Source organism: Onychomys torridus, chromosome 5, assembly GCF_903995425.1.
Source record: "Onychomys torridus chromosome 5, mOncTor1.1, whole genome shotgun sequence".
NCBI lineage: Eukaryota > Metazoa > Chordata > Mammalia > Rodentia > Cricetidae > Onychomys > Onychomys torridus.
This window is the reverse complement of record NC_050447.1, coordinates 128,250,804-128,277,114: the sequence shown is the minus strand read 5'-3', so window position 1 is coordinate 128,277,114 and position 26,311 is coordinate 128,250,804. Positions and strand designations below refer to the sequence as shown.

General features: G+C 47.4%; 1 protein-coding gene across 1 annotated transcript; it reads left to right on the top strand.

Annotated features, from left to right (window-relative positions):
• Nucleotides 1–6,773: 6,773 nt before the first annotated feature.
• On the top strand, nucleotides 6,774–25,645 carry Lman2 (lectin, mannose binding 2). The gene is made up of 8 exons (XM_036188528.1): nucleotides 6,774–7,184; nucleotides 7,334–7,452; nucleotides 19,228–19,345; nucleotides 20,343–20,422; nucleotides 20,516–20,677; nucleotides 20,791–20,905; nucleotides 24,466–24,585; nucleotides 25,411–25,645. Exons 1-8 carry the CDS (start codon nucleotides 6,983–6,985, stop codon nucleotides 25,569–25,571), a joined length of 1,077 nt encoding a protein of 358 aa, XP_036044421.1. The 5' UTR covers nucleotides 6,774–6,982; the 3' UTR covers nucleotides 25,572–25,645.
• The last annotated feature ends 666 nt before the right edge of the window (nucleotides 25,646–26,311 follow it).

Below are 26,311 nucleotides of genomic sequence, written 5' to 3'. Positions count from 1 at the left end.
CATATGGGCTGAAGATGTAGTTCATTTGGTAGAGTTCTTGCCTAACACGTCAGACCCACAGTGCTGCGGGATGACTTTCTCTATGCTGTGAATATGTGTTGCTCTGATTGGCTGATAAATAAAGTTGCACTGGCCTATGGCAGGGCAGGATGGAGCCAGGTAGGAAAATTCAAGAGAGACAGTGAGAGGAGAGTGGGGGGAACTCGAGCTACCCAAGGAGCAACAAGATGCCATAGATCAGTAACGCCACAGTCCTGTGGCAAAATGTAGATTAATAGAAATGGGTTAATTTAAGATGAAAGATCTAGCTAACAAGAAGCTTGCCATCAGCCGTAAGTTGGTAATTATTATAAGCCTCTGAGTGATTATTTTATAAGCAGCTGCAGGACCTCAGGGCTGGGTGGGACACAGAAAAACTTCCAGCTATATCCCAGCACTGCATAAAATTAGGTCTGATGGTACACATCTTAATCTCAGCAATAGAAGCAGGAGAGCCAGGGAGTCCAAGGTCATCCCCTGTTTCATAACTGGAGGCCAGCTAGGCTACAAGTTAGCTTGTCTCAAACAATTAAACAGACAAGTGCTTATGCAGCAGCTCATTTCTAAAATCCCAGCACTCAGGAGCCTGAGGCAGTAGGATTGCCATGAATTGTCAATCTGGGCTACAAAAGTGCTTATGAAGCTAGAGAGGTTGCTCACTAATACAGTGCTTATATAGGCATTTGCAAAGTCCTGGATTTGATACCCAGCATTAGAATAAACAAATAAGTGAATAATGTACCTGTGAGGGAGTTTATGTGACATGACTGAAATATGTCTGTCTGCTGCATCATGCACCCAGGCTTCATTCAGGTTTCTTAGGGTGCTTTATAGCTTGCAAGGTCTCCTAACAGGACTTCATTTGGTCCTTGTGGTAGTTTGAATGTAACTGGCCCCTATAATCTCATAGGGAGTAGCACTGTTAGGAGGTGTGGCTTTATTGGAGTGGGTATGTGTAGTAGGACAGGCTCATGGGGCGAGGAAATTGTCTCAAACCAGTTGCCAAGGCATGCACATAATGTGCTTCCTTATGAGCTAACCTGGAGTCTGTCTGAGGGCCCAGCAGCAGGTGCTGTCAGAGCTCCTAATCATGCCCAGTCAATAAGAGATGACCTCTCAATGCCACCAGATCAGGACACAGCCTGAGTGTTGGGAGGAGGGCCTTCCCCATTACTGAATAAAAGAGTCTGCTGTTTGCCTTTCACCTGACTCCCAGTGTCTGTGTCATTGACTCTGCACCTTCTTACCACCTCCCCTGAGGAGGGCCTAGCAACAGGTATGACCTTGTTGGAAGATGTGTGTCACTGTGGGGGCAGGCTTTGAGGTTTCCTATGCCCAGGATTCTGCCCAGTGTGTCAGTCAACTTCCTGTTGTCTGTAAGATGTAGGACTCAGCTACATCTGCCTGCATGCTGCCATGCTCCCCATCATGATGATAATGGACTAAACTTCTGAAACTGTAAGCAAGCCACCCCAATTAAATATTTTCATTTATGTGAGTTGCTGTGGTCATGGTGTCTCTTCACAGCAATAGAAACCCTAACTAAGACAGAAGTTGGTACGAGGAGTGTGGTATTGCTGTGAAAGGCCTGACCATGTTTTTGTTTGAAGGAATATGGACCACAGGACTGTGGATCAGAAGAGCAGTGAATGCTTTAAGCACTGCTTAATGGGGTGTACTAGCAGGAGTGTGGAAGACAGAGGCACAAAGAGTTATTTGAACTGTGGGGTGGGGTGGGCTCAAGAGGTTTTAGAGGAGAATTTTAATATGTCAGATGGTTCTTGTGATATTGTGATGAGGAAAGTGTCTGCTTTTTGCCTTGTCCAAAGAGTCTGCCTGAGGCCAAAGTGCAGAATTTTCTAATGAATTCAGCTGGCAGAGGAAATCTCAAAAACAGCCTAGTATAGACTCTGTTTTGTGGTTACTGGAGTTAACTCTAAAGAAGACATATAATGAAAAGGAGTGAGCTGAGCAAGGAAAACTATGTGAGGAGAAAAAGAGCACCAGGAAGTGTCGAGGAGATAAACCCTGTGTTCAAGGAGATAAACAGATTTAGAAATGAAATAAAGGGAGTGGTGACCTCAGGGCAAGATCCCACCCAGCTAAGTTCCCTACTTGTGAAAAGGAACTAAAAAAAGCTTAGAGCCTGGTGTGGTGACACACATCTTTAATCCCAGCACTGGGATGGCAGAAGCTGGCAGATCTCTGAGTTAGAGGCCAGCCTGGTCTACAGAGCAGGTTTCAGGAAAGCCAAACTTAGGCAGTGAAGGACAGAAAGCTGGTGAAGATGTAATTGAATAAGAGGGCCATTTTCCAGCCCCAGCAAGCAGCAGAACTTTGTGGCTGCTTTGGCCACTTAGTTCTGGCTTTAGAATTAAGGACAGAAGATATGAGTTATGGAATTTGCCACCCCCACCTCTGCTGCCAAGACTAAAGGAACCACTGAGGCCAGATGTGTCAAGGGTGTCGTGAATGAAGGCCTAGAAAGGCCATTGCATGAAGCTGTGAAGTTGAAGCCTTGCAGACCCCAAGATGTTGGAGGTGCCAGAACCGTGAGATACCTGCTGAGGAGAGCTGCTAACAGAGAGTGAAAACAGCTAAAGAGAGAGAAGTGTGTTTCAGTCAACAAAGCTGAATGGAGTTGGAGATCTGAAGAGTGTTTTGATACCAGACAGGAAGATGCAGAGTTTGGAGTATGCCCAGCTGGTTTTTGGTCTTGCTTTGGTCCAGGATTTCCTCACCATCTTCCTTTCCCTGCATTTTGGGATGTAATGTATATCCCATGCCATTATGTGTTGGAAGTGTGTGATCTGCTTTTTAATTTGGTTTTTACAGGTGCTTGTAGTTAAGAGATTGCATGAATCTCAGAAGAAACTTTGAACTTTGGACTATTAAACATTGTTGAGACTGTGATCGACTAGAGACTTTTGAAGTTGGACTAAATGCATTTACCATTATGATATTGTTAAAAGCTTAAGGGGGCCAGGGAGTAGAATGTGATTGTTTGAATGTAATTGGCCCCCATAATCTCACAGGGAGTAACACCACTAGGAAGTGTGGCTTTGTTGGAGTAGGTGTGGCCTTGTTGGAGGAAGTGTGTCACTGTGGGGGTGGGCTTTGAAGTTTCCTATGCTCAGGTTACCACCCAGTGTGTCAGTCAACTTCCTGTTGCCTGCAAGATGTAGGACTCTCAGCTACATCTGCCTGCATGCCATCATGCTCCCCATAACAATAATGGACTGAACCTCTGAAACTGTAAGCAAGCACCCAATTGAATGTTTTTATTTATAAGAGTTGTCATGGGCCAGATGGTGGTGGCACATGCCTTTAATCCCAACACTCGGGAGGCAGAGCCAGGTGGATCTTTGTGAGTTCGAGGCCAGCCTGGGCTACCAAGTGAGTTCCAGGAAAAGGCACAAAGCTACACAGAGAAACCCTGTCTTGAAAAACCAAAAAAAAAAAAAAAAAAAAAGAATTGCCATGGTCATGGATGGTGTCTCTTCACACACACTAAGACAGTCCTCATGAGCATTTTATGAATGCTGCTCCTTACTCCTGTTTGACGGATCAGAGGACAGTGAGCTGTCTGATCACATGGTGCCCTGCTCATATTGTTCTGTGCTGTTGCATAGCTTGCTTTTGTCCTTTTACTTCAGTCCAGAACCTCAGCACATGGAGTAGGTCTTGCCTGTTCAGTTAAATATTTCTGGAAATACCTTCAGAGACATACCCAGACATATGTCTCAAAGATGATTCTAAATTTGATCAAGTTGACAGTGAAGATCAATCATTACACCATCTCTCTACCATGGATTTCAATACACATCTTTGCTTTTTCGATTGAGACAGGATCTCAAGTACCCTTCAGCTGGCCTCAACCTCCTTATGTATCTGATGATGACCTTGAATTTCTTATCCTCCTGCCTCTACTTCCCAAGTGCTGGGATTACAGGACTGTGCTACCATGCCCAAATACCACATACTCCTTATCTGTTCTGATCCATTGTGTTCCTTCTTAAGTTTCCTCATCTAGTTCTAGTTCCCTATGATGAGAGACTTCTCAGGTAAGTTCCTGGTAAACTTGTACTCATTCTTCATGAGCCAATTCCAGGTTCTAGAAAAAAAAATTCTTTCATTAGTTAATTCCTTCCCCTGTGTACTTTTCTAAATTCCTGGGACTCAGTTGTGACTGTGCCCAACACTCAGCCCTCAATTGAAGCCCAGTGGGATGCACACAGCCTAGTTTGTACAGATGTGGGCAAGTCTCTGGAAGAGGGGCTCATTAGGAATGAGAGCAGAAGGCTTTTGTTTTACATGTATGTTTGCTTTCACTGTATCTATGTGCATGTTCACACATACACACAAATATTTATAAACATAGCTCTCTTATCAGCAGGATCAACAACTAACTATAGATGGAAGATATTCAGACAAAATTGTTTCTTGTCTTAGTCAGGGTTACAACTGCTGTGATAAACACCATGACCAAAAGCAACTTGGGGAGGAAAGGGTTAATTTGGCTTCCACTTACATATCACCATCAAAGGAAGTCAGGACGGGAACTCAAACAGGGCAGGTTCCTGGAGGCAGGGGCTGATGCAGAGGCCATGGAGGGGCTCTGCTCACTGGCGTGCTCCATACGGTTTGCTCAGCTTGTTTTCTAATAGAATGCAGGACCACCAGCCCAGAGATGGCACTACCCACCACAGGCTGGGCCCTCCCATATCAATCACTAATTAAGAAAAAATTCCCTATAGCTGGATCTTACAGAGGCATGTTCTCAACTGAGGTTCCCTCTTTTCAAAATACTCTAGTTGTGTCAAATTGACATAGAATTAGCCAGCACACTTCTTACTGAAACATACAAACTTTTCTTGTTATTCTCTATCGACACCACTTTTACATACAATTAATATTGTATTATGTATTATATATAATCTAGAAATGATCAGAGGCCATTCATAGTGGCACATGCCACTAAGTGGCACTTTAATTTCAGTACTCATAAAGGAAAGACAGGTGGGTCTTTGTGAGTTCAAGGCCAATCTGTTCTACATAGTGAATTTCCAGGCCAGCCAGAGCTACTTAAGGAGACCTTGTCCCCCTCCCCCCCAAAAAAAGGACAAAAAACCTAAACCAAACCAAACCAAAAACACCCCAAACATAAACCAAACAACACATATGCCTTTAATCCCAGAACTTGGGAGGCAGCAGGCAGATCTCTGTGGGTTCAAGGGCAGCCTGGTCTTCAGAGTGAGTTCCAGGACAACCAGGGCTACACAGAGAAACCCTGTCTCAAAAAACCAACCAACCAAACAAACAAACAAAAGTATACTGGAAGATGTACATAGGTTATATGCAAATACTGTAACCATTTTATAATTGGAATTTGAGTATTTGTGGATTTTGTTTGGGGGAGGGCACCCTGGAACCAATCTCCTGCACACATCAAAACAAAAATTGTATTTGCAAACACACTACAAGAGTATATTACTAGCCAAGCATGATGGTACAGGCTTATACTCCCAGCACTGGGACAACTGAGACAAGAGAATTGCTGTGAATTCAGGGCTAGCTTGGGTCAACATAGTGAATTCAAGTCACTGCAAGCTGCAGTGACCCTGTCTCAAAAAACAAAACAAATAAAAGTGCAGCCAACCAATCTGGCAGCCTGTGTTTATAACAAGAGCAGTTACTTCACATTAATTCGAACCATTATTGTAAATTCCTGGTCAGATCCAGCTGGAAGACAAAGTCGTTTGTACAGGAGCAGTTCTACTTAGCTCAAGTCTTCTTGTGAGAATACGGGCTAGATTTGCAATTTTTCATGAAAAAGTGGAAATTGGAATTTCTTTTTTAAGATTAAAAAGAATCAATTCATGTGTGTGTTTGTGTGTATGTAAGTATAGGTGTCCATGGAGGCCAGAGGTGGGCATTGTCTCCTCTGTAAATGAAGTTATATATGGTTAATCTAAAAATATCCAAAGTGAGTGCTGAAAACTGAACCCTGGTCCTCAGAAAAAGCAGAAAGCACTCCTAACTCCTGAGCCATCTCTGCAGCCCCAAATCAGGATTTCTAATCTAAATTTAAGTATCTTGACAAAACATACCGGCAGTTAAATCTTTTACTAAATAGATTAATAGGTGAAATAGAACTGTATTTAGCAAAACACTACCATTGTCCAACCCTCCAGAGCCGCCCGGGACCTTTCACAGGCACTTTTTGTGGCAACAGGAACTGACACTTTTGGAGCTAGATGACTTCCCGCCTTCACTGAGGTCCCAGGCCAGAATCTGGTCTGTTCCTGCTGCTTCAATCTGACTGTGCCTGAGTAATTAGGGGTAGTAAAATAACTGGGTCCCTTTTAAGTCTCCAGAGGAGTGTTAGCTAGAGGTGGATTGAAGGTTTGCCCCACCCACCAGTCCAAGGTGGCGCTAGGACTGGACTCCAGGCTTTCTACTTCACTCCATTGCGGCTTTTCCCACTGTACCGAGAAAGGTCATTTCAAAGACAGGACCTATGGCCAGAGGTTTAAGATTGAGTAGTGTCGGTGTGCCCAGTTTGCGCAAGGAGCCCACGAAAACTACAAGTTCCAGCATGCTTTACTTCGAAGGCGCCATTCCAGCTCAAATATGTCCTCTGCATCTTGTTGGCCCTCATGCCTAACGTGCTGCCCCATGATTGGTTGGATCCCTTGTCGCTCGTAAGAACACTTTACAGTGGCCGGCTGACAGGCGACCAGGAACCTCTAAAGTTGCGGAACCGCGCTCTTTCCTGGATAGGAGGTTGCCCAGCCAATAAGGCTGTCATCCCGCTGACTGCGAGGCTTTCCTTCTCAACTCTCCGATGATACTCGTTTGGAGGGCTTCCGGCCGGAGACCATTAGCAAAGACACCCGGAAGGCGGAAGTCTTAGGGCGGAAGTGGCCGAGAGAAAAGGAGAATGGCGGCCGAGGCCTGGCTTTGGCGCTGGGGCTGGGGCTGGGGTCAGCGGTGCCCAGGGAGGCCTGGGCTTCCTGGCCCCGGCCCAGGCCCCGCTACACTAATACATTTTCTTCTGTTGCTGGGGCCGGTGGCTGCGGATATAACCGACGGCAACAGTGAACACCTTAAGCGGGAGCACTCGCTCATCAAGCCCTACCAAGGTGAGACCCGCCGCAGGGATGAGTGAAGGCTGAGGATGCGGCACTGGAGTTGGTTGGAGGAGGGCATGCCACTTTTGTTGAGCAGAGCAGCTCTGTAGATTTCTGGCATGGCATTTTGGGCACCTGTCGATGTCAGTCTCTGTCCACAGGGGTCGGTTCCAGTTCCATGCCGCTCTGGGACTTCCAAGGCAGCACCATGCTTACGAGCCAGTATGTGCGTCTGACCCCTGACGAGCGCAGCAAAGAAGGCTCGATTTGGAACCACCAGGTGAGTCTTTCCCAAGAGGCTAGACACCAGTGATCCAGTAATTTCTGCCCCAACAGGCAAGCCTAGTTTATACACGTGCGTCTTTTTGTCCTGCCAATTTTCTGTCCTGGTCGTACAAGTAGTAAGAGAGAACCCATATCGTGTAGCTACTGTGTGTCGGAAGCTGTGCGTGACACTGAACACTTTTCACCCTTAATTTCTCCAGAAACCATGCAAAGTACGTAATGATGTCCCCATTTTAATGACATGTCACTTAACAAGAAATGAGTGGAGTTGTTAGACTCAGTTGACCCCACTTAATCGTGGGAAGGATGAAACTGTATCCTCATTGAGTATTTTGCTGTGTGTTGGGTACTGACCTTGCCACACCTTGTTAGATTTAATTCTCCAACAAGGCTTTTGGAATAGATGGATTTGATGCCTTTAATGCAGAGGCAGTATAGCCAGTGAACGTGTGTTTCAGCTGACCTTTCTGATCTCCACCCTTAGCAATTCATTGGCTACACCTGATGCCTCTGGTCGGCAATGTGAGAACCCCTTTGACATACTTAGCAGACTAATTCCTGTGCTTGGCTGAGGCTTGTCAGCAGTTATATCTCCACTGGCCTTTGCCTTGGAGGTCAGGAACCTGAGATGCCATTGTCTTGTGGTGTGGGAGCAAAGCTGTGCAGTGTCTACATGGAGGAAGGAGAGGTTGGGAAAGGGAGTAATTTAGGGATAGGCATAGCTTGAAAAGAAGCCTGCTTCTCCCCAGCCTGCCTGATCTAACCTTCTCTCCACCCACACTGTTGGCCAGTGTCCTACTTTTCTAGTTTTGCCATCTCTGTGCTCCTAGCCCTTCTGGCTGATTTTGTTATTTAGTTCTGGAAGACTCCACTGTCCTTGCGTGGCCTCATTTGCTGGTTCCGTCAGCACCTCCCCTCTTTCTGCCTTGTGCCTCCACACTGCTGCTCGCGGCGTCTGTGGAGACTTTTCTCCATTCAGTTTCGGCTGCGATCTTCAGAGCCTGAGGCCTTTGGTGAATGGAAAACTACATATGTCCACACAGTCTGTCCCCTGGGGACTGGCGTCTCCAGTCCTTCTGTCAGTTTGTTCCAGCCTGTCTGGCTGCCTTCTTCCCCTCAGGACCTGTCTGGGACAGTGCCTCCTGGTTATTCGTGACTGCTCCTTGGTTACTTCTCATCTGTTAAGTCCGGGTTCAAATGCCGCACACTCCGAGTATTTGATTTAATTGTCTCAAACCACCACCCTGTCACCCAATCATAGTCGCCACATCATTATTCTGTCTAAGGCTTTTCAAATACTTTTTTGTTCTTTGTATGGTGCTGTGAATTGAACCCCGGTTCTAGTAGTTCTTTGATACTACATTTTTTAGGTGGTAATGTAGCCTTGTCTTTTTCATAGAAATCAGTTTAATATAGCATTGAGTCTTGTTTTGTAAAAAGCAAGGTAAAAATATTGGTAGAACTGTTAGGAATTAGGTTTCTCCACAAGGAGCAGACACATCCAAGTTAGCCATCTTGTAAGTGGCTGATGGTTAGCATAGTCAGTGGTGATGTCACTTCCTTTGGGTACATTGCAGCCTTCCCTTGTTCAGCTCCAGGACTTTTGCTGCTGGACCCTGATGACAGTTTTTAAATGTTTGCAGCTCATTTATACTTCTGGAAAGACATTGCTTGAAACTCTTAGAAGTTCCTATGTAATGTTTCCTCGCAGAGCTGCAGTTCTGTTCTGTTTTGAATCTCTTTCACTTGTATTCCATGTGGGAGAGGCACTGGATGAGCAAACACTGGCCCAGTACTCCTGCCTTCTGAGCTGACATGTGGCTCGGAGGTGATCTTGTGTGAAGGCTGCAGTGGCCCTTAAGCTTGTTTATTGTCAGTGTGCCAGGCCAAAATTCTGTATCCCCTCCCTCTTTTTAAAAGTTGATACTGAGGCTAGGGAGGTAGGTGAGTGGGCATAGTGTTTGCAGTACAAACCTGAGGATCCAAGTTCAGGTCCGTAGCACCCATGTAAAAAGTCTGGTGTCTGGCTGGTTGTAACTTAGCTCCAGGTTTAGAGAGAGACTTTCTTTAAAAATAAAGTGAATGGACTGGAGAGATGACTTAGCAGTTAAGAGCACTTGCTGTCTTGGCAGAGGACATAGAGTTTGTGTCTGTGTGTCTGAATGCATGTACCCACATCGAGTGGCTCAAAACTGCCTGCATCTCTAGCTCCAGGGTGTTCAACACCCTCTTCTGGCATTTTTAGGCATCTGCACATGCACATAGATTTAAAAAAAAATGTCGACGGGTGTGGTAGTATGCACCTTTAATACCAGCACCTGGGAGGCAGAGGCTGGCAGATGGATGTTTGAGTTGAGACCAGCCTAATCTACTTAGGAAGTTACTGGCTAGCCACAATTACATAGCGAGACTCTCTCTCAAAAACAGCCCTCTCCCCAAGAAATTGTCTTGGGTTCAAATATCTGTGAAGGGCAATGGGACAATTAGGTGCTTGTCTTGGCCCTGGGTTCAACTTCCAGCACCTCAGAAAGACTTGTGAAGGATATAGTTTCAGGCATGCCAGATAGTGATGTTTTTATAACAAGACTGTTTAGATGGTACTAGGCTATGATATCATAACTCAAGAGGCTGAGACAAGAACATTTCTTAGAGTTTGAGACCAGCTTAGGCTATGGTGTGAGACTCTCTCTTGGAAAAAAAAATCAATCCAAGCAAACAAATAAATATGAGTAAATTCAAATTGAGCATCAGGATTTTGTTTTGTTTTTTGAGATGGTCTCATCTAGCTCAAAATTGACCTCAAATTTGCTACATAGTCAAGAATGATCTTCAGTTCCTGATCTTCCTGCTCAGTCTCCCAAGTGCTCAGTTTACAGGCTGTACCACCATGCGCCAGAGCACACCGTGGGTGTGTGTTGGGTCGGCTGTGTGCGGATGTATGCATGAGGAAGCTGGAGGGCAACCTCGGCTGTTTCTCAGGAGCCAGCTTCTCGCTGTCTAGGAGCTGGCTATCTGGCTGGTTAGCCTAGTGGATCCATCTGTCTCCTTCCCAGCACTGGCAGTATATGTGCATGCTGCCGTGTCAGGCTGGGCAGGGTTTCTCTGTAGCCAGGCTGTCCTGGAACTCACTATGTAGACTAGGCTGGCCTCAAACTCAGAGATCTGTCTCTGTCTCTACCTCCCAAGTGCTGAGATTAAAGGCATGTGCCACCAAGCCCTGCCTACCACCTTACTTTTTAGACAGGGGTCTCTAATTGAACCTGGAACTTGCCATTTCAGCCAGACTGACTGGCCAGCCAGACCTCAGAACTGCCTATTACAGTCTCCACAGCTCTGCATGCTCCTGTATCTACCTTTTATGTGGGCACGGGGGACCCACACTCAGGTCCTCATGCTGGTGCAGCAGCACTTTATGCACTAAGCCACCTCTTACCTCAACTTCACAGGACTCTATAACAGCTCTTATAAAATAGAAATTCACGTGTACAAGTTCTGAGAAAGTTTACTTTCTAGACCAGTGGGGATTGTCGTATAGCAGGGTAACCCACCACACCTGGTTTTTACTTTGTTATTTTGTGAGATGGAGTCTTGCTCTTTTTCCCTGGTTGGCCTTGAACTCTCAAGTGATTCTCTTGTCTCAGCCTTGCATGTAGCTAGGACTACAGGCAAGCATCACTGTAATGATTTCTAAGCTGATCAATTGCATCTGCTTTCTGTTTTGTTCAAGCAGAGCTGTAGAAGCTATCTAAAATGATTTGTTATTCTGGTTATTCTGGTCTCCTTGTTCTGGTGTGGTAACAAGCATTAGGACTTCTGTGGAATCGTGGGATAAGAACTATGCCCTTGCTGGGTGGTGGTGGTGGTGCATGCCTTTAATTCCAGCACTTGGGAGGCAGAGCCAGGCGGATCTCTGTGAGTTCTAGGACAGCCTGGTCTACAGAGGGAGTTTCAAGGACAGGTGCCAAAGCTACACAGAGAAACCCTATCTGGGAAAAAACAAACAAAGAACTGTGCCCTTACAAAGCAGCAGCTTCTAAGTCGATTTCAAACCACATTGCACCTGTTTTAAGGCATGTTAATCTTCAGTCTTCAATCTGGGGTTGGGAGGCCTGTGGTCCCCTGGGACTCTTCCCGGGCCCTTCAGTTCCGACTGTGCTTTTTCCTGCCCCTGACCATCACGTGTGCTTTTTCCCTTCCCTTTTCGGTTGTCCTTTTGTTCCAGGCTGGCCTTGACCAGCTTGGGCTTTTTCCTCATTGTTGTCTTCAGGAGCAGGGTCTTCATCAGTTACCTATTGCTGTGAAGAGACACCATGAACATGGCAACTCTTTTAAAAAAGAAAGCATTGAATTGCGGCTGGCTCATAGTTTCAGAGGTTTAGTCCATTATCATCATAGTTGAGAACAGAATGGCAGACGTCCTGGAGAGTAGCTGCAAGTTCTACATCTGGATCTGCAGGCAGGAGGAAGAGAGAGACACTGGGACTGGCTTGGGATTTTGAAACCTCAGAGCCCACCTCCAGTGACACACTTCCTCCAGTAAGGCCACACCTACTCCAACAAGACCTCACCTCCTAACCCCACAAGTAGTGCCGCCCCCTTGGTGACCACCTGTAACTATATGAGCCTATGCGGGCTGTTCCTGTTCAAACCACCACAGGCAGCAAAGAAGCCATTTGAGAGAGATTCTGAGCCGCCTCTTCTACATGAGAAAATTGAATTTTTTTTTTCAAATACATGTGTGCTATTTTGGTAGTTTGATATATTTAAATTATTGATATCTGGTTTTAATTGTGCCATGGTCAAGGATTTCTATCCCTGGACTTTTTTTTTTATTCTAATGTTAACTGTTTTTTGATACCCAAAATGTTTTCATTTAATTTTTTTCCATCTGTAGCAACTTGAAGCCAGTTTGCTAAATCTTTCTGCCTTTGACTTCTGAGTATTAGGATTACTAGTGTGACTTGCCATTCCCAGCCAAAATTTTTATTTGGAGATATTGTAGATTCACATACAATTGAAAAAATAATAATAAACAAACAAACAAAAAATAAATAAATAAGCTGAGTCTGGTGGCATATCCTATCCCTGTAATCCCAGCTATTTAGGCTGAGGCAGGAGGATCACAAGTTTTTTTGTTTTGTTTTATTTTTTGTTTTTTTCGAGACTGGGTTTCTCTGTGTAGCTTTGCGTCTTTCCTGGAACTCACTTTGGAGACCAGGCTGGCCTTGAACTCACAGAGATCCACCTGCCTCTGCCTCCCAAGTGCTGGGATTAAAGGCCTGTGCTGCTGCCGCCGCCACCACCACTCAGCAGGATCACAAGTTGAAGGCTTACCTGAGCTATACAGAGTGAGTTCAAGCCCAGCCAGAGCAAGTAGTAAGCCTTTATCTCTGAAATACAGTGAAGTACTGATGAGGTGCCTCGGCAGGTGACACCTGGGTTGCACCCCAGAACCCACAGAAGAAGGAGGAACCGACTTTCACAAGTTGTCCTCCAGCCTGCACACTCAAGTTGTGTTTTTTCCCACAAATAATAGTAAATAAAGGTTAGAGACAAGAACGGCAAGTCTAGTGAGTTCTGCTAAGAGTTTAGGGAAGAAAAAGGCTGGCTGACACCTGGGTTCAATCCCCGCACTGCAACAGTACATACCTGAAGGAATGAAGTAGCACAGAGCTGAGGCTGGGGTTTCGTCTCACTTCTCTTCCATTTACATGAGATATGGTGACTGACATGTTAAGGTTAGCCTTGTCTCTTACTGTTTTCCTTCTGTCTCTCCCTGTCCTCTTCTCTCTGGTCTTGACAGCTTGAGCTGAGCATTTCTTATTCATTTTTCCTCTTTTATTAGTCTGGAAGTCATTTGCTTGTTTCTCAGGGCTTCTTCTTGTTGTTGTTATTTATGTTTACATTTGTGCTTCTGTGTGTATGCAAGTGTGTGCGGGTGCCTTTGAAGGCTAGAAGGTCCCATCAGATCCTGGAACTAGAGTTAAAGGCAGTTGTGAACTTCCTGAGCTGGGTGCTGGGAACTAGCTGGGGTCCTCTGGAAGAGTGGCCACTGCTCTTTATCACTTAGCCCTCTCCCCAGCCTCTTGTTTTCATTTTGTATGGTTATACTAGATGACAAGTGTACAGGTGTCTAAGCGCCTAGGAGGCAGAAGTAGGAAGTTTGCCAACTCAAGGCTCTCCTGAGCCACATAGCAAGACCCTGTTTTAAAATGATAGGGCTGGAAGTACGCAAAACCTGGCTTTTGTCTGTGACACTCCAAAACAGCCTTTCCCAAACACACACACACGCACGCACGCACGCACGCACGCACGCACGCACGCACGCACGCACGCACGTCACATCCTCGTTTACCAGAGTCTTAAGGAGAATGTGTAGTTTTATACTTTCACTTTCTTCCTGGACAGTGCCAGGACCTTGGGACACTGTGTTCATTCTGTTACCAGCCTTTATTTTAGTCCCTGGTGGTGTGAGCTGTGCAGCACTGAGCAGTCAGGTACTGCTGTATGTTCTGTCTCTGAACTGACTGTGTTCCCTGTTCTTCCTTCCTGAACCTCTGACTCCCACATGGATCTGGATCATTATCCTTCTCCATGAAGAATGAAAGACAGTGTGAGAGAGCTGCTGGTAATTAATTATTGTAATTTTTTGTTTGTCTGAAATTGTCTTAACTTCACCTTTTTCTGAGTACATTTGCTGAATGTGGGCTCTTCTGCTGGCTGCCTTTTTGTTTCATTTCTTGAATGTGTATTGTCTTTTGCTAATTGTTCGCTCCTTCGAAGGTGGTCTGTTATTGGTTTTTAAACCCCTGGTTGTGTTAAAATTACTGCCCTTCTACTGCAGGTGGGTTAATCTGTTCTCTTTTATGCTACTGAAATGAAGTATCATCCAAGAAGGCATATCTTTCAGAAAGAAAGTGTTACAGTTTGGAGTCAAAACCCATTTAGCGTGGTACTGCCTCTGGTGAGGGCTTCCACATGTACATTACTTCAAGGCAGAAGGCATTATGAAGTGGGGCGTTATGAAGTGGGGCATGCTGCAAAAGGACTTGGGAGTTGGAGGTAGGGAAATCAGGACTTGAAGGCCTCTTGAGCTTTGTGTGACTTTGTGTTGTCTTAAAACTAACAGAAAACAGCCTGGAGAGATGGCTTAGTGGTTAAGAGCATGCTTTGCTCTTGCAGAAGGTCTGAGTTAGATTCCCAACCATATTGGGCAGAACACAGCTGCCAAGGTGGTCCAAAGCCTCTGACCTCCACAGGCACCTGCACTCACTTGTGCATGCACACACCTATGCACATACAATAATTAAGAATAATGAAGTACACCTTAAAAAAAAACAAACAGAAACAACACAATTAACCAAGACTATTGAGGTCTAGCCCCTGATAGTCTTTTCCCAGGGTTCCAGAAGAGATGCTACCAGTGGCGAATTTAATCTGAGGGCTGTTGGGTGAATCTACATACACGACTCTTTAGTCCATTCACTTTATTCTTCTGGGTCAATTCTCTCTCTACACAGCTTCTATTCTGTTCTCATACTCGGCTCCTTTCTTGCCTGATTCTCTCTACACTTCTCTGCTGTTCTCTTTATGTTCTATCTTGGTTCTCCCATCTTAGTCCTGCCCTGTCTCAGTTCTCCACCTTAGTTCTCCAAGTCTCTGAGGTTTACAGTTATCTACCTGTGCAATCAGCAATACCCTGGCCAAAGCAAGGTCACATGGCTTCAAGTCCCTCAGGGTCAAACAGGGAGGTGATAAGATCCACACAAAGAGCAGTAATTGTCAGCCATCATTTGCAACCCAAAAGGGAAGTGGCTAATGGGGAAAGAATTAACTAAGGGCTAAATTCGGTTAATAGATCCAAAAAGGGAATTTATGTGCTCAAACTGTATTCTTAGAAGTGGTTAGGTAAAATGTTAGGATTCTATAAGTCACTAAGTTGTGAGTGAAAATAAAACTGCCTTTTTTTTCCTTTGGCGCCATATCTGTCCAAACTTATCTCGGCTTTTCTGGCAGAGTGGGGGAAGTGTACTTGGTAGCTAGGCAACCTGCATCACAGCTTGATGTACCTGGTATGTAAAAGCCCTTTTGTTCTGAGTTAATTGTTAAAGGGAGTTTTTGTTTTTTGTTTTCTGCACACAGAAAGCACTTAATAAAAGTTAACTTGAGTAGGTGGTGCGTGGAGTCTGAGCACCCAGTGCTCAGGCCCCTGTTCCTGGCAGTTCACCATTGGGGTGGTCGGTATACATGATAAGAGATTTAATGTTGATGCTTTCCTTAGTAGCGTTTCGACCCCTTCTCCCAACCGCTTCTGGACATTGAGTTATGTTGGGTCATTCTTTGCCCAGTCTGCTCCTTGCCCTTAGCGTTGCTCTTTTCCATGCTAATGAATTCCAGCTGCATGCTGGCCACAATTGTTAGTGCATGACTCAAGGGCTCACTTTAACTTCTAGAACTTACACAAAGTTATGGGACCAGTGTAGACAAATCTCCAAAAAAGACAATTCATAACAGGTAAAGGAAGTTCTTTAGAACTAGAGATAGTGCTGGAAAAAGAAGGGTTAAGCTTAATTAGCATATCCACCTGGCCTGGGCAGTTGTCTCAGTGTAAATTTTTACCTTCTCTCAGGAGCTAACAGATAGTCTGAATGCTTTTGTCCAGAGGAGGTCCTGGCAGGGTGTTCAGGAAAAGCCTGAAATTAGGGGTCTTGGCTGTGTGCCTGCTATCAGCACAGTTGGGGGATGTAATCCAAATACTCCCAATTGTTTAGGGGAAGCTGTGCCCAGTGAATGATCAACCACACTGTAGAAGTTCTTGGGTTAAGAATCACATGGGAAGGCTACAATAGCACACAGGAAATTCACTGCAGGAAACAGCCGATACATTCAACAGCCAGTATCACTAAGACTCCTTGAGGCTTGGCTTTATCCTCTAGAAGAGCCCTGCTCTTCTGGGTATTAGTTTTTGCCATTGTCAGCTGAATTCCTACTTCATATTTTTGCAGCTCGCAGCAACAAATAGCATCACTTTGGGATGGAAAGGAGAGCTCATAGCAAAACTAGGAGTGGTCAGTAGCCACTCCCAGGTGTCCTTGGAGAGCTCAACTTTTGTGTGGGTTTATAGTTTTGAGATGGATTCTAGGCAGGCACTCCACCAGTGAGCTACCCCAGCTCTCATCAGGCCATGCTTGCTAGGAAGTACACTCATTTGTATCCAAAAGATAGTGTCTCGCTACTATCTGTCAGTCTCCTTTGGTTGTGGGGCTGTGGGTTTGTGACAGTCACAAATCTCTGCTGCTTTGCTCCAGTCTCTTGTGTCTCATTTGGAAATTGAAGTATTTGTGCCCTTTCCTCTACTCAATCCTTAACTGCGCCCCCCCATTCTTGCTTATTTCTTCTGTGTAACCTTGTATATATTGTCTCTTCACCTGTTGTTAATTTTTCCATTATGTTATCATATGTTCTGAAACTTTGTTTCTTAGTGTGAGTTTAAGAATATCACTAACTGCTAAATTCCCTTATTTGTCTTTTAGTCCCTTGGACACAGTTACTGGGAGCAGTCTCTGGAGTTCTCTGCTTCCTTGAGTTTTCATTTGTACTGTCTCTTTGATGCCTAGTTACCTGTCATCTCTGCTGACAAAGACGTTTGTAGAAGAAAGTTGAGGACTGGCAGAGTTGCTTAGCTTTAATTACAGGGATGAAGAGGACTCGTGTAGACCTGAGTCCCTCCCTGGGTGGGCCCTTCTAGTGTACTTTAGACTTCAGACCCAACTGGGACAAGGCCTCCATCTCCCACAGCAGGCCTTGGATTGGGTTCCTTGCCCTTCTGTCTTTAAGAGCTAGCTGTTATTTCTTAGCTGCCTCTTCCAGAATTCATGACTGTGCCCAGACCAGAGAAATTCCAGAATTGGGGAAGCCCATGCTGCTGTGTTCTGTGATGCAGGTCCTTGCTAGTTCCATGCTCTAGGGCCAAGCTGGGTCCCCAATGCCTTCTGATATATGAAGCTGATGAATCAATGCACTGGCCACATTGCCTGTGTTGGGACATAATGTATTCTAATTTTTGAATAGACATTTGCCTGGTTACAGGAGTAGTATGTTTCATTGTGCTATCAAGTTCTTTGTTTTTTTGTTCCCAAACCAAGTTCTTTTTCCCTTTGGGAACTGCAAAGAGTAACAGGATCACTTCTCATTGAATAGTTGGACAGATTTTTATTCATGACCAAGAACAGAAGTGGGATACAAACTTGAAAATCAACTTCTCAACCTTGAAGATGAGGAGATTGTGAATACAGGTTAAAAGATCTAAGTTGGGGTGGGTGGAGGAGTTGGAAGGGAAAGATAGTTATGTTGTGGGAGTGAATACCTTCTGGAAGTCAGACATACAACCCCCTTTCACTGCTTGTGGTTCCTTTTGGAAGTTGACATGGCTGCTGTCAGCCATCCTGGCACTGGAGTTGTTATGCAGCTGATGTGGCCAGGATTTTGACGATGTTAGAGGTGCTTGTGCTGGTTCTGGCACCGTCTCCTTTCAGCCAGCCCACCTGAAAATAAGCTCAGGCTGAAGTAGAAGTAGAGGGAAGTTGCTGTCTGGGTCAGGGCTGCCTTGATGTGATGACCACCATGACTGAGAGCTACGTGGAGAGGAAAGGCTTCATTTCACCATACAGCTTGTAAATCCCTCCCTGAGGGAGGCCAGGGTGGGGACCTGGAGGCAGGAGCTGATGCAGAGGCCATGGAGGGGCTCTCCCACATCAGTCGTCAATCAAAAAAATACACCAGGACTTGCTCATGGGCCATTGTGGGGGCAGGGCATTTTCTCAGTTGAGGCTTCTTCTTCCCAAGTCATTCTGGCTTGCATCAAATTGATGTAACACTAGCCAGAACAGTGACCTGGGGTCATTGCGAAGGGGTTACCCTCAGAGTTGCCCTGCATTGCCCCTACCCACCCCCTCTGCTGTTTTGCCTGCTCATCTGTCTTGCCAGCACACCACACCAGGCCTTAGCTACCAGTTTCTGTGGTATCCAAGTCCTAGTACACTTGAGACTGGCATTGTAAAGAGCTGCGTCAGATTGAGTGGGCCGTGATGGCACATGCCTGCAATCCCAGCACTCAGGAGGCTGTGGCAGGAGGATTGCTTTTGAGATTGAGGCCAGCCATGGATACTTAACAAGACCCTGTCTCAAACACACACACACACACACACACACACACACACACACACACACACTCTTTAAATTTAAAAAAAAAAAAAAAAAAGTAAAGAAACCGTGGGGGTGGGAGGCTGGGCAAAGTGATGGACTCCTTTAATCCCAGCACTCAGGAGGCAGAGCCAGGAGAATCTCTGTGAGTTCGAGGCCAGCCTGGTCTACAGAGTGGTGAGATCCAGGACAGGCTCCAAAGCTACACAGAGAAACCCTGTCTTGAAAAAAACAAATGAAAAAAAAATGTGACTTAAATGGAGCTGACAATCCTCTCAGACCCCCGGACAGGCACTTGTGAGGTTTGGGTTATACCCTAAGGAAAGCGTGTTTAAAGTCCCTGGTTGGCAGAGGCTGAGCCTCAGAGAGCCTTGAGGCACCATTTGGCTTCCCTGCCTCATTTAGGGGCTAATAGCACTTAAGGGACTGTTGTCTGGTCCCTGTACCCGAGTGAATGCCTGGTTTTGGTGGGGTACGGAGTCAGCCTGTGGAGTAGAGCATTCCAGGCCCCTTCCAGCTTGCTCCAAAGCCTTGGTAATGCTGAGGGGCCTTTCTTCTCCTTTTCCAGCCATGTTTCCTCAAGGACTGGGAAATGCATGTCCACTTCAAAGTCCATGGCACAGGGAAGAAGAATCTCCATGGAGATGGCATAGCCTTGTGGTACACCCGGGACCGCCTTGTACCAGGTGGGGAGGTGCACACTGAGGTGGACCTGGCTGGGCCCCAAAGAGTGGGGTGGGGATGGGCATGGCAAGTAGCTGGCCTGTGGCCACTCTGCACGTTCTGTTGGGAGGCTGCTCTGCTTGCTCTGGAGGAGGGCCTTGAGGAGGGCCAGGTGGTCCTACATTGCTGTACCACCCTACCCTTATGACATGCTGTTGACCAGTCTGCCTACTTGTTATTCTTCTGCCTAAACTTACTAGTTCCAGGTTTTTTAGACTTTAAATATGTATCCCAGTCTGGTTTTAGGCTCATTATTAGCCCAGGATACCCTAAACATGAAAGCAGTCCTTCTGCCTGTCTCTCAATACAGATACAGACATACACCACCACACCTGGCCAGCCTGCTATATATTTTTTAAATGTTTTTATGCGTGTGTGAGTGCATGTGTGCACACATACATGCCACACCACCTGTGGAGATCGGAGGACAGTGCGGTGGAGTCAGTTCTGTCCTTCCACCTTGGTGTGTTTTCTGAGGATGGAGTTCAAGTCCTCAGGCCTGCACAGCAAGGCCTTTACCTGCTGAGCCACCTCATGGGCCATTCGGAAACGCAAACACTGCCAAGACTGCAGCTTAAGAAGGTTCTTCCTGTAGCTCCACCTAAGTATCCTAGATCTGACACCGGTGGTACCCTAACACTTGCCTTGGTGGCCACCCCTGATAGTTAAGGCCTCAACTTTTGTTGTTCAGATGGCCCTGGCTGACCTGGTACTGTGTAGCCAAAGCTGTCCTTGAACTCAGGTGGCACAGCTTTAGCCTCAGGTGCTGCTGGGTTTCAGTCTTTAGTCCTCTGTACTAAGAGAGGCCTGGGCCCCTCCTCACCGCTTTTTCCTTCAAGGTTCCTTCCCTCCTGGGTGAGGTACCAATGGTTGGACTCCCTTGCTTTTGCGCACGCTGCCTTTGAGCTACCTGTGGTCATCTTCACATTGACTCTGTTCTGAAAGTATCTCCTGTTCCAGGGCCTGTGTTTGGAAGCAGAGACAACTTCCATGGGTTAGCCATCTTCCTGGACACATATCCCAATGATGAGACCACTGAGGTAGGACTCTTCTCCTCTGTGGAACAGAAAGGGGTGGGATGCTGTGTGCTCACAGGCTAGCTAGCCATGGAGTAACCAGTGTCTTGGTTCCAGCGTGTGTTCCCGTACATCTCGGTGATGGTGAACAATGGCTCTCTGTCATACGATCATAGCAAAGATGGACGCTGGACTGAGCTGGCAGGCTGCACAGCTGACTTCCGCAACCGGGACCATGATACCTTCCTGGCTGTCCGCTATTCCCGGGGCCGCCTCACGGTAAGTAGGCATGATGGGGAGGCCTCTGGGCCTGTGCTGCTTCCACAGAGAGGCTCCAGGAAGTAGCTGGCCGGAGCCTGAGTGTGTGCTTGACCTGCCCCCACTGACTACAGGTGATGACTGATTTGGAGGACAAGAATGAGTGGAAGAATTGCATCGATATCACAGGGGTGCGCCTGCCCACTGGCTACTACTTTGGAGCCTCTGCTGGCACTGGTGACCTGTCCGGTGAGTGTGTGAGAGGATCTGTTCTCAGCCTGGCTTCCCTGGTTGGTCACAGTTCTCAGCAGCTAATCGCCTTCCTTCCTTTGCTTTTCTTAAGTCTTCCTTGTTTTGCTATCAGTTGTAAATGTTGATAGGCCTAAGGCTCAGGCCTCTTCATTTATCTTTAGGTGATAGGAGACTTTGGATATAAGATTGTGGTTTCCTGGATTTCTAGCCCCAGCTGTATAGAAGCATAGGTATTCAGTCTCTGCTAGGCTGCCCATCCGAACCTTGCCCGTCAGGTGTAAGTGGTATCCCTATCTTTCTAGTTGCCTGGAATAAAATCATTTGATATCATCCTGGACCTTGTCTCATGCCACCACTTACACCTTGGTGAATCCCAGTCCTCGTCTCTTTTTCCTGGCTACATTCAAGCTACCATCTCTCATTGACACGTCCACATGGCACCCCTACCTTTCATGCAAAGCCCCCTAATGGTCTGTCCCTGCTCCTGTGCTCAGAACTGTAATGGCTCCCATCCCATTTGATATGTCGGCCCCTCCCTATTCCTCCTCACTGACGTGGCTTACTTCGCCCTATGCACAGGGTGGCCTTCAGCTGTCCTGTCCTTTCTGCTAGGGACCTGATCATCTCTCGTTAGTGTGTTGTTGCGTGTTAACTTCCTTAGTCCCTCCTTTAACACTGTGCCCCCTCCTCTAGTCCATGCTCATCTCCTCCCCCTCCTCTAGTCCATGTTCATCTCCACCCCCTCCTCTAGTCCATGCTCATGTCCACCCCCTCCTCTAGTCCATGCTCATCTCCTCCTCTAGTCCATGCTCATCTCCTCCTCTAGTCCATGCTCACCCCCTCCTCTAGTCCATGCTCATCTCCTCCTCTAGTCCATGCTCATGTCCACCCCCTCCTCTAGTCCATGCTCATCTCCTCCTCTAGTCCATGCTCATCTCCTCCTCTAGTCCATGCCCACCTCCTCCTCTAGTCCATGCTCACCTCCTCCTCTAGTCCATGCTCACCTCCTCCTCTAGTCCATGCTCACCTCCTCCTCTAGTCCATGCTCACCTCCTCCTCTAGTCCATGCTCACCTCCTCCTCTAGTCCATGCTCACCTCCTCCTCTAGTCCATGCTCACCTCCTCCTCTAGTCCATGCTCATCTCCTCCTCTAGTCCATGCTCATCTCCTCCTCTAGTCCATGCTCATCTCCTCTAGTCCATGCTCATCTCCTCCTCTAGTCCATGCTCACCCCCTCCTCTAGTCCATGCTCATCTCCTCCTCTAGTCCATGCTCATGTCCACCCCCTCCTCTAGTCCATGCCCACCTCCTCCTCTAGTCCATGCTCATCTCCTCCTCTAGTCCATGCCCACCTCCTCCTCTAGTCCATGCCCACCTCCTCCTCTAGTCCATGCTCACCTCCTCCTCTAGTCCATGCTCACCTCCTCCTCTAGTCCATGCTCACCTCCTCCTCTAGTCCATGCTCACCTCCTCCTCTAGTCCATGCTCACCTCCTCCTCTAGTCCATGCTCACCTCCTCCTCTAGTCCATGCTCACCTCCTCCTCTAGTCCATGCTCATCTCCTCCTCTAGTCCATGCTCATCTCCTCCTCTAGTCCATGTTCATCTCCTCCTCTAGTCCATGTTCATCTCCTCCTCTAGTCCATGCTCATCTCCTCCTCTAGTCCATGCTCATCTCCTCCTCTAGTCCATGCTCATCTCCACCCCCTCCTCTAGTCCATGCTCATCTCCTCCTCTAGTCCATGTTCATCACTTTCCCCAGCTTTCTTTGCTCCATAGCATGTATTAGCCATGTAATTTACTGTTTGTTTTTGTATTCCTGTCCCTCCACTCCCCAAATTACAAGTCTCCGTGGGCCTTGCTGGGTCACTAGGCCTTGATGGTTCTTAATGGTCCCTTGTCTGTGTGACTTGTCTACTAGGGATACTTAGACAGGTCCTAGCCCTGGGCCCAGCTCCTGCTCACCAGAAATGGGCTATGATGTGCACAACCTGGCAGAGCTTTCTTACTCCAGGGTAAATAAACTCTTTTAGGGGTTGTAATGTCCCTCTACTGGAGGCTTCTTTCTACCCAGGGAAGAGCACAGGACCATGTAATCCCTTTAAAGTTCCCATCACCCAGCTTCAGTAATTAGTAGCCCATCTTCTTCCTTCCTGTCCCCTGGGTTACCTGGAATGTCATCTGACAGTATTCCCATGTCTGCAGAGGGTGTCTTGTTTGGTTTGGGTTTTTTGAAACAGCTTCTAACCCAGTGGCCCAGGCTGGTATGGAACTCACTATGTGGCTTATGCTGGCCTTATACTAATGGTAATTCTCCTGCCTCCGCCTCTGCTTATCTAGTTTGCAGAGGGTTCTTGATAGGAACAGATGCCACTCTGTGGCAGGTAGATGTTTTTGGTGCTGTTTGGAGTGGCCCCTTGAGGGTAGAGAGGATCCCCAAGAATACCAGTGTCTGTGACATTCAGAGGGTTGTCAGTGCCAGGCAGCAAACAGGCACACCAGGTTTTGTTGTTTTTTTAAGACAGGATCTCTGTGTAGCTTTGGCTGTTCATAAATTCTCTGTGTAGACCAGGCTGTCCTCGCTTGCTTCTGCCTCCAAGTACTGGGATCAAAGGCATGTACCACCATACCCCAGCTACCAGATATTTCCTTAGATTGGTAATGGTTTCTTCCCATTTTAACATAACTAAAATCAAGGGAATGTGAGAGTTGGATTTCTCCAAGATGATAAGTAAGAATGGAGTCAGATTCCAGAGCTGGTTCTCAAGGCTCAGCCCTCGCCTTCAAGGGGCTCTGTGCCCAGATGTTACATGGTCCTGCCTGACCTGGCTGCCAGCTGCTGTGTGGCTTCTTCCTTTGTCTTTACTCCAGGTCACCCCAGCCCATTCCAGCCTTTAAAGAGCCTTGCTTTAGATGAATCAGTTCACTGAGTTTACATGTGGAGTTGGCTGGCTGGGAGCCACGTCTTCGCTGGACCCCAGTACCTCACCTCTGAATAGTTGGGGCATCGTTTGTGCCTGTGGTGGTGTTTGGACCACACCCTTCTCGGGTCTCAGGCTTAGTTGCTGACTGCTGCTTTGTGTATCTGCGGCCGGCACGTGGGTCTCTGACAAGACCGTCTGGCTGCTTCCTATTCTTGGAAGTCTCGGGCTTCTCAGGCAGCCCTGGAATGATCACACTAGCCCTTCCCTGGTTTCTTGTCCTCTGCTCAGCACCCGTGGGTGTCCTCAGCACTGGCTGTTGTGGTGGCTCAGTGGAGACAGTATTGCCTCCATTCTGCAGAGACGAAGCCAGGTCACTTTGAACATCCAAGCTCATGCTTTTCTCTCCACTCTGACTTCTCTTGGGCTCTCCCCAACTTCCCCAAGTGGGGCTTGAACTCAGACCTTTATCCCAGCCCCTCTCTCTGGAGTCATTTTGGCCCCTGAAATGCTGCCTGCCTGGGAAGAAAACTGTGCTTTCCCAGGGTACTTGACCCTGAGCTGGCTGAGGAAGCAACTTTTCTTTGGGTAGGGCAGTGGGCCACATCTTGAGGTAGGATCATTCTCTGCCCTGTAGACAACCATGACATCATCTCCATCAAGCTGTTCCAGCTCATGGTAGAACGCACCCCTGAAGAAGAAAGTATTGACTGGACCAAGATTGAACCCGGGGTCAACTTCCTCAAGTCCCCTAAAGGTACGTGCACTTAGAGCCCTGCCCTCCTGGGCTCCAGGAGGACGCTACGGCCCTGTCCTGCTCTGCTGTGGCTCTGACCACAGCTATGGCTGTGCTCTGGGCTCTGACCTCTGGCTGGAGGCAGGAGCTTGGGTCAGGTTGGCTTTGGAGAGTGTGTGAGTAAAAGAATGAGATGCCGGCCCACTGTGTGGACTCTGGTGGCTCACAGCAGGTGTATGAGAGCCTAGTGTCCACTTGTTTCTGTGCTGAACTAAAGCCAGTTGGTTGTCCATACCTATGTAGCATGCCTAGCACTCCTGGGCACTCATAACTTCTCAGAGCCACTTGGGGCTGATGCTTAGGTTTGCTCAGCTAGAAAGAGGCGATGGTCAACTCATCTATCAACCCTAGCCTTGGGTCCTTCATTAGCATGCTTTGCCCTACCTGCATCCCCAGGGGGCAGGCAAGCTGGGGACATTCACTTGAAGGTGATTTCTCCAAAGCTTCCACTCCATGCCTGACTGCAACTGTGGTTCAGTGGAGAGACTGAGCAATTGTAGGCCATAAGCCCGTGGGAACCACAAGGCTAAACAGCTGTGGGGGAGTCCTATGACTTCCACATGCTGCCTCAGAGTTCTGCTGAATAGACTTCATCTGAACTCTGCCCCCTGCCACTGTGGATACGGGACACAGGCCTGGGCTGCTCCGCTAGGTGTGAGTCAGGTTGGATGGCTCCCTAAGGCTTGGTGGCTCTGCTGGTTCCTGTCAGTCCAGTTCTTGGAATAAGCCAGTTATGAGGCGGCCCCTTCATGGTTGTACATTAACCTCCCTCTTTCTTTTCCACAGACAACGTGGATGACCCCACTGGGAATTTCCGGAGTGGTCCCCTGACGGGGTGGAGAGTGTTCCTGCTGTTGCTCTGTGCTCTCCTGGGCATCATTATCTGTGCTGTGGTGGGTGCCGTGGTGTTTCAGAAGCGCCAGGAGAGGAACAAACGTTTCTACTGAGTGGCCAGCCTGACTGAAAGGGCCTGACCTTGGGCCAGGGCTCCTATGTGAACTCTTTTTCTTTTTACTGGGGTTGTGAAAACAACCAAGCAACCAACCTCATTTCTTAACTGTTTCAAAGAAATAATTAAAGTATTTTCATACATCTTGCTTCTGGCCCAGCTGAGACAGCTGGCAGGGCTGGGACCCAGGGTTTAGAACCCTACAGCTAGAGGTTCTGGCCCCATCCCAAGCCCTGCTCCTGGGAGCAGGGGGCTCTGTACTTGGGGCCCAGCTGAGGCCCTACGGGTGGCTGTCAGAACACAAGAGGGCCCGTGCACTCATGGCCGGCTCCTTAGGGGCCTAGGAGTGGTTCTGCTCTGAGGTCTGTGGTGCAGACAGGGTTGTTTGGGATTCTGGGTCTTCTTGCATCCCTGTAGTTTACGAAGGCAACCTCAGCTACGGCTGGAGGACAGTTCACTAGGGCCCAGGGTGTGACCATTTCCTAAATAAAGTAGCCAGTCTCGGCCTCGTGACTGTCCTGAGGGCTTTTTCATCTCTGGTCATTTCCAGTCCATTCTCTGGCCTGCAAAAGCCCGAGAGGAGGGATGGTAATTGTCACACTGCCCAGCTGGGAAAACATGACTTTCAGGTCAAGCAAAACTCACCTGTACACGGGATGTAACCTCAGCCCAAGGCTACTAGGCTACACTGGGGATGGAGAGAGACAGTGACAGAAATCTTGAGACTCTGGGATGATC